This window comes from Corvus brachyrhynchos, unplaced genomic scaffold (assembly GCF_000691975.1).
Source record: "Corvus brachyrhynchos isolate BGI_N302 unplaced genomic scaffold, ASM69197v1 scaffold209, whole genome shotgun sequence".
NCBI lineage: Eukaryota > Metazoa > Chordata > Aves > Passeriformes > Corvidae > Corvus > Corvus brachyrhynchos.
The window spans coordinates 1,717,173-1,725,571 of NW_008246056.1; the positions used below are offsets into that span (position 1 = coordinate 1,717,173).

Below are 8,399 nucleotides of genomic sequence, written 5' to 3' on the forward strand. Positions count from 1 at the left end.
TGGTTACAGAACATGTTTGATTTATTTACCAACTGAATGCCTGGAGCATGTCCAATGTGCCTATTAGAAAAAATGGTGCTGCTAATTTTGCTCTCTTGAAATGATGTGTGTTGATTTACCTCCCACTTGTGCAGTTTTGCTGTAGCTGGCAGACAGGGGGCCATTCATACCACTTCCATATTCCCCTTTAAAGTACCGATACAGGAGGATTTTCCTTAAAGTGTTGCCCTTTAAGAGAAAGATAAAAATAGGAGAAATGAGAGTTGTGGCCAATTTCCTTTGTTTGAAAAGCAAGCTGTTTAACACAGATACATAATTTAGTAGGTCTTTCCATTATAATTAGTAAACACACAAATAGGAAGGTTGTCCAGAAAACAAATATCTAATCTTATCTAACAAATCCCAGGGGAAAAATTCTAAAATAGCATTGTATAAACTTTTTTTGAAGTTTGTTTTAAACTTATTGATTATAAATAAAACACCTCCACCTCAGTAATTCTGACTGGCTATCTGTGAGATGTGTATATTGAAACAAGCTCCACAAATAGCCAGTGCTCTGCAGTCAGTATGTCTGTGCCCTACCCTGCCATGGCAGCACTTTCTTCCTATTTTCTGCAGCTGAGTAGTACCACTCCCTTTTCTCTGATCTCAGATAATCCAGCTGATCATCTGAAAGAAGCCACATCACATAAAATATTAAAACAGAGATATGACATTTGATAGAACAGCCTAAAAAGCATTCTCTGTATCTCCTTGTTCCTTCACTTCCAAAACCACAACCAGTCAAAATTTGCATGCAACTCTCTGAAGAGCTTCCCTTTCATTTCACTTGTGTTCTGCAACTCAAGACATGCTGGATTGAGAGTCGGGGGTACCAATTACCTGGCATTTTCAGTTTGCCTTCAGTCTCCACAGAACACCTGCAGTCAACACGCAGCTTTACAGAGGCAGGAGGTGACACAACAGCTGTAGGCGTATGTGTAACCTCAGATTTCGTAAAGAGGAACAAGTAAGATCTCCAGTGCTCAACACAGAAGGGGAAAATTGGTCATTTTAAGAGTCTGGCAGTAAAACTGAACAATTCTTTCCTTGCTTTTACTAAACTGCTGGTTTTAATGAAAAAAATTCTAAAAAACGTGCACTAGAAGCATTCTCAGCATTCAGCAGTTCACCAGTGCCTGCGCATTAGTGCAGCAGTCAACTTTTCAATCAAAACATCTCTGTGGCCACCACAGACAGCAGGCAGTGGGGAAGCAAGTTCCAAGCACTCTAACACTCCCACTTCTCTGTTAACTTGGCAGTATTTCCAGTGGCAACCACACACCACAGCAGGGCTTCACTGCTTCATGGGCCTTGAAGACAATGGCCTTGTCTACCTGAAACAAGTGCCAAAATGCAGGATTTTGTGTGTTGCCTGACAACACCAACCAACCATTCTTTCCTAGTTCTCACATTTTGGTGTTTTCATTTGATAATAGTCTGTACAGAATTGCCTCAAACAGCCAAGGAAAGTACTAGGTCTACAGTAAAATAGCAAAAGCTATAAATACAATGGCTGCATGTGGATACAAATCTTGCTGCTAGCAAGAATTTTTCTTGCTTCTTTCCAGTCCCATGAGATATTTTTCTCTCTCATGGAAGATATTTGTAGAGTTCTATAAACTACGAACACCTGCAACCTTGCAGAGCTTTGTTTGTAGTAAAGTAGAAAAATATTTTAACAATGGATGTTTTAGGATTTTAGCCAATCACCCCAAGGGGTGGCTGACCCTTTGACCAATTAGACTGTGAAGAAAAAATTTTATAAAAGAGCTGTAAAATAATTAAATAAATGAATCTTGCTGCACAATTCCTGCCTGCTGGATCTCTCTTCTCCTCCCTACCACTGTGGGATACCGCGACAGCTGCAAAAAAAATAAGAAGCATCACCTACAGGGAATTTATTGGGTGGATTTTCCAGGTGAGCTTAATCCAGTGCGCTCTGCACTACAGAGGAAGGCAAAGAATAGGAAGTCTCTGAGGAACTCACACAGAGACAGACTCCTTCCCAGCCTGGTTGTGATGGGGTTTAACCCAGAGTGCATGGACAGGGTACAGTAACCAAGCTCATAAGCAATTTTAAGATGGGTAAGAGTATCAGCTCTTGCTGCTCAACATCCTGTCTCTAGCTGGGACCAAAACCCAGTGTCTCACAGCAAAATGAACCTCATTTTCCTCATCTCCTGAAGAAGAACAACATATTATTGATGGGAAAAGAGTTCCCACCAGAACTGATAAACATGGACTGAGAAGAAGGCTGAAGTCCCTTTTCAAGCTTTCTCAGGCATGTATATATAAAAGAATCATAACACTGTGTCACACAAATGGGATCACAGAGCAGAAACCCTTCCTAATTCCCAACTAGGACCCAATCCAGAATCGGCACTGCCTTGAGACACGATCTTTTCATCAGAAAGGCTGGCATTTGCAATAGCACTTGGCTAACCACTCAGTTTGAGTCAACCTCCTCAACCAGCAACCTATGCAGTCTGTTGATGACTAATGGTAAATTATATAAACAGTCACAGGGCAGTCACAGGAAGAAACACCAAAAGCCATCTATATATAGTTAAGAATACTACCTGTGGTCACAAGCTTTACTGTTCAACCAAAACAGCCCTTATTTTACCAAGAAGAATGTTTAAAACCATAAAATAGCTTTTGACTAATAAACTGAGTGATTTAGCACTGTGGTCTGATTACCTAGAAGGAAGTATCTGCTAGCACATCTCAGATCTTACTCCTGCCTCGTTACCTTCAAAGACACGAGGGGATATGAAGATGCTTCTCCAATTGGCTACTGAAAGGGGAATTCTGCTCCACCCATATCCAAACTAAGGCATAGATTTTATTTCTTCTTTCATGAAGTCTTAATTATTAGGATTCCTTCTTTCTCTCAACCTCCCATGAATCCAGAAGCAGGTATAGTTCCCAGAAGCCAAAGTGTCAAGACTCAAGGATGCCGTGTTTGAAAAGCAGAGATGTGGTGGAACCTCTGCTTTGCCTGACAGCTGTGTCAGAAACGCACCCCCAGGCTCAACCCACATATTTGCAAACTCGGGATCTTCATCCTCTCTGTGATGACCTCAGGCAGCCATATGACTTCCATGAGTCTTGTGAAATGAGCTGCCACTACAAAGAGCAGAAGAGCCCAGCCACACGAACCGGGGCTGAGAAATGCCCAGAGAAATGCCTGAGGAATGTATCAGAAACACCCGTCACCTCCAGCATGTGACTGTGAGGCACCATCCTAGAAAAAGCTGGAAAGATCCTGCTTCCAGAAAAAGTGCTGATCCCACTGGTGTAGGTGTGTGGGAATGCTTTTATGGGAATGCCAACAAACACAGTCAAGAACAGCCCCATCACAGGGACGAGACCGGCTGCTGCCAGGACAAGTGAGACAGCCACGCCATTGATGTCCTTGGAAATGGATTCCTAACTTAGCACAGCCACAAAATTAATAGTGCCCAAAAGCAAATGATCACAGCAGCAGCATGAATAAGCAGTTTGGAGCAGCTACTACTGACACTCGTGGCACTAAAGGAAAGGCCAAAAATAAAGCATGCTAGGCAGTGCAGTGCTCTCTGTGTTTCTACACGAGGCAGAAGTCCTGGCCTTCCAAGCTGAATCTCTCCCCTGCTGGCTACAATACACTTTCTTTTATACCTCTTATTAGGGTATGGAAGTGGCATGTAAACATCACTCAGCTGACTGCAACCCTTCCATAATGGCTAGAACATTGTATAGCTTTGGAAAAAACACAATGAAACATAACAGTCTTATTGTTGCTGATGAATACCACTGCATTGTCCCTAACAAAAGCTAGGATAAAGACTGAGGACACAAGAAAGCAACAACTGGATATTGTTGTTGCAGTTTTAAATAGCTAGGGATTGACAGGCAAAAGTTTCCAATAGGGAATAATTATTCCAGTAGGAACATGTAGACACAAACAAATTACGTTTTCTCAGTCCGTATTTCATTATACTTGTTGGTCTTTAAACTTGATTTAAATGCCTTAATACAATGGTTTATTCACTTGCCTTCTCTGAGCCTGCAAAAGGCTGGTTCCACACAAGGATGTGGCAAGAAGCAATGGCTGAGAGAGGTACCCAAGGCTTATCATGGATACCTGCATCAGCACCAGCTCTCCCTATTACACCACCAAAACTTATCTGTCCTGCCTTAAATAACTCTGCACACTTCTTAAAGAATTGGAATTATGACATTATGGAGGCTGAACTAGAGGGTCTGGTGATCCCTTCTGGTTCTCACTCTGTATTAAATTAATGAAGTGGAAATGCTCAGATTATCAGTGATTACCCAGAAAAGGCAGCTGCATCCAACCAGTATTTCTGTGATACAGTGGATGATGATGTGAGCGTATTTCAGCATTAATCCAGGAAGAGGCATGAAAACTAGGTTTATTAAATCTTCATATTTGAATAACGTGCAGCCAAGTATAAAAGAGGAGCTGTTGGGGATCTCTGGTCTACTAATACAGGTTTTCAGAAAGTTTGAAGAGACACAAAATCCCAGAGAACTATGAGACATCTCACATGCAATGATACTTTTCCAAAAGTACTTGGGAGTACTTCTTACACTTTTTAATGCTATCCAGCTCTCTGCCGTGAGTTTGATAAGAGTTCTGGGAAAGGCAAAGGACTGGCTGATTTTGCATTCCATTAACACACAATTAAAGGAAGCTACTTGATACTGATGGCAGTTCTAATAGTGGCGTCATGTTGTAATAATCACCTCAATACAGGTTTGCCAAAACAGACCTTCTGAAACTTCTGAAGATTATCTTTTGCTTTTGCTAATAATGAAAATATCATTCTGGTAAAGTTTGATAAACTGTGCAGTGTGACACAATCCTGCAAGGCAAAATATTTGATTAAGTAAGCCCAGAAGGATAGTTATCAAATGGCTTAACAACTCAGCGACTGACAGAATTCAATGTGCAATTTAAAGCAAGAAATTATAAACAAATGTATGGGCTTCTAATGGGCAAACTCATAAAGTATGTATTGTCTGCCTCATTTGGGGCTTTTCTTAATGAAGTGAAATAATACAGAAAATAATTATTAATTGTGTTTGGAAAGAACACACAAGAAAAGGGGGGATGAGGTCAATTCACCGCTAACAATTTAGGCATCATTTATTAAACTGACTAGAAGCAAACAATATGAGTGTCATTATGCCCAAACCTCTGTATGTCTTAATAACAATAAAATACAGAACACACAAAAAAAATTGAGGATTCTGTTCTAGGAGGTCATGACTTCAGGGAAGAATGAAAGGCCTAGGAGAAAAATCAGTACAATGACAACTCTCCAAATCCCACAATTCTGCAAAGGGTAACAAGAGCTGTTATGTGGGATTTGTGAGACTCTCTTACTTATTCACATGCTGGGGCACGTTACTGTAGCAATACCACATCACAAGTTGGTGTCCACAGTTCAAGAAGAATGCTGACAAATTGGATCAGGTTTGGAGAAGCTCCATGAGAGTGATTACAGAATAAAACAAGCCTTTTCATCAGAAATTCAAGGCTTTCAATCTACTGAATTTATCAGTCTAAGCATGAACTCTGTTTCTCACTATCTACATAAGAAATCTGATATAATGGATGACTTCAGTCTAAAGATAAAAGGTGCAAGACATGCTGGTGAGAAGCTGAAAACGGAGAAATTCAGCTAGAAAAGAGGTAGAGGCAGCTGGGTTATTCAGTTTGTGGGTTATGAATTTTATTTTTATTTTATATAACAGTAGTGGCATTTAGCTATTGGAACAGCTTAAGAAGAGGTGTGATAGTCTGTACTGCTGGCAGTTACTAAACCACGACTAGGTGGCTTCTCAGACAGAAACTATTTGAAGATCTTGTGGTCTACATTAGGAGAACAAGCTGGGTGACAAAAATATGTCATCTCACATAATCTATGAAGACATCGTGCCACCTTTCCCTGTAGTAAATATAGATGAGGTTAGAAGCCTGGCTTTCTATGAAGGCTGTTTAAAAGACACCTACTTCTACATGTTTCTTGTCATTATTTATAAATGAAATTTCTATTCTGCTTGGTCTGAGTGCCTGCTTCAGGATGACCTTTTTGGCTTTTGTTTTTTTTTGTTGTTGTTGTTGCTTTTCACCCATTTTGTTCCCTTATTTCTCTTGGAGACAAAATATGGTGGGAGAAGGAGTTTTGTGCAAGTGGCTTCTGTGAAGATACTACGCGTGGTTTTATAACCCTTTAAATTATCATTCAACCTGCTCTTGAAATGCAAGATGACACAGAAATCTCCCCATCTCCAACAGGGATCAGCTGAGGCCACGGCTACCACACGCACGGTGTTGCACAAGCACAGGCTTGGAAGACAGCCCTGGAGTCTTGACTCCTATTATGTCCACAAAGTGGAAAATTTCTGTTTTCATGATGCCAGCAACTTCCAGGGGGCTCACGAATTGGGGGAAGTTGTTTGTTTTGGGGAGTTGTTTGTTTGCTTTTACACAGAGTGAGCTTTTTCTTGGTTTTGATCTTTTTGCAACAAGATGTTTTCATAGCCAACTGATAGTTGAAAGTGATATATTTTCACCAATAAAATATGACACCCAACAGCAGAGTTATTTGCACACTAGGGAGTTTATTCACCCCAGGGAAAAAAGCACTTTTAAATATGAAGTTGGGTCCAGCTGCTGTCCAGTTCTGCTTCCACTAAAATCAACAGGAGATTTGCCAGCAACTTAAGTAGGAGAAGGAGCAGACACACACTTTGCCAGGCAAAAGCGTTTTATCCAAGTCTAAAAAGAAAAAAACAACCCAAAATATGCACCAGACTTCATGACACAGTTCTCTTAGGAGAGCAGAGCTGGCCACCCACACCTCTCAGCTGTCTCTCATTAGGCAGAGACACCCCACATTTAAAATGTGCCATTGTTCAATCCTACACAAAACTGGGAGGAATCCCACTTGTCTCAATACAAATTGCCTACATCACAAATACTAACCAATAAACTTGAGACTGTAACTAATGCAGAGATGCATTAACAGATTCAGATAAATAAAACCAAGCATGACCTTCTCCAAAACCAAACTATAGTTGTTCTAAGAAGGAGTTCATTTTTTAAGCAGTCTTTTAATTCTTCTTTCCTTTGCAGTTCCAGGTTCCATAGAAAGCTGGAAGCTTAAGGGCCAAACTATTGCAAAACAAATGCTATTGCCAGTCCATTTTCAATATGGATAGGGAAAAGAATACTGGATACACTGCAAAAAAACCCCACAGGTTCTGCCTGATAACTGTCCAATCTTGCACCCTGAAGAAACTCAGGAAAGTGTCATATTAAGAGAAAGATTTTTTTGGCAGTACCGCTAAGAAGTGTCTCCACCAGGAATACAGCAGGAGAGAAAAATTGTTTGGGTTAGTGAAAAACCTCAGCATTGGGGCATTCAGACTTGAACTGAGAAGAAAACACTTTGAAAAACACAGTTTGAATTTGTAATTATATATAATTTTTCTACTGGGCCATAAAGTATTAGTAGCTGCTCAATGTCTTTTTTTTTGTTCAAATATCAGATCTCTAGATATGTATATATGCATTTATATATAGAGAGAGAACAGGTCTTTGCTGTGGGCAAATATTATTGTTTAGATCTGTCACTTGTGCATATAAACTGTGCACTTACAAACCAGGTCATGTTTGCACCTCTGTAATTTCTCCTTTCAGACTTCCTCCGGTACAAGACAAAGCACTGAGACACACAATAACTCAAGTTCTCCAGCACCAAAAGAAAACAATGTATGATTTGATCACGATTATTCAGAAGCATTTATGAGTGCACCATCAATAACAGACTGTAGGAAAAGACCAGATCTGAGAAGCACAATTTTCAAAGACTGAAATTATCTAACTCTTATGCTGCAGGGGGTAAACTTTCAAAGTGATGCACAGGGAGTAGTGCACACAAATCCTATTATTTGTTAACAGGATTTCTGTGTGGAACTCCTCATGCTCTGCAAGAAAAAAAAATTACCCCTAAGTGCCCTAATGTGAATATTTACCAAAACAGACACTTAATTTCCAGATGCATACTTATGAGCACTACTGTGCTTTGATGTTTTATGAGCAATTTGAAACAGGTAGCAAGGCAAAATAATAGAAGTGGCCAAACACCAATTTCATTACATTATTGTCTTTTGCCATATTGCTATTATGTTGAACTTCAAAGCCAGAGCGTTACAGATACTGATTTACTAGCTAAGGGATGCTCTGCAGATCCAGTGCCTGCCCTGCTTTGGATCAGATACAGCACAATCTTCACCTGTTGGCTCAGGGCTTTAAAACTGGCTCAGAAGGCATTCCT

General features: G+C 40.2%; 1 protein-coding gene across 5 annotated transcripts in view; it reads right to left on the bottom strand.

The window, feature by feature from the left end:
- The window catches only part of ITPR2 (inositol 1,4,5-trisphosphate receptor type 2), a 222,855-nt gene that overhangs the window by 78,890 nt on the left and 135,566 nt on the right, over positions 1 to 8,399 (bottom strand). For all 5 annotated transcript variants that reach the window (XM_017745784.1, XM_017745783.1, XM_017745782.1 and 2 more), the window contains one exon: positions 120 to 228. In XM_017745784.1, the coding sequence (XP_017601273.1) occupies positions 120 to 228 (109 nt within the window). The remainder of the gene's footprint in view (positions 1 to 119; positions 229 to 8,399) is intronic.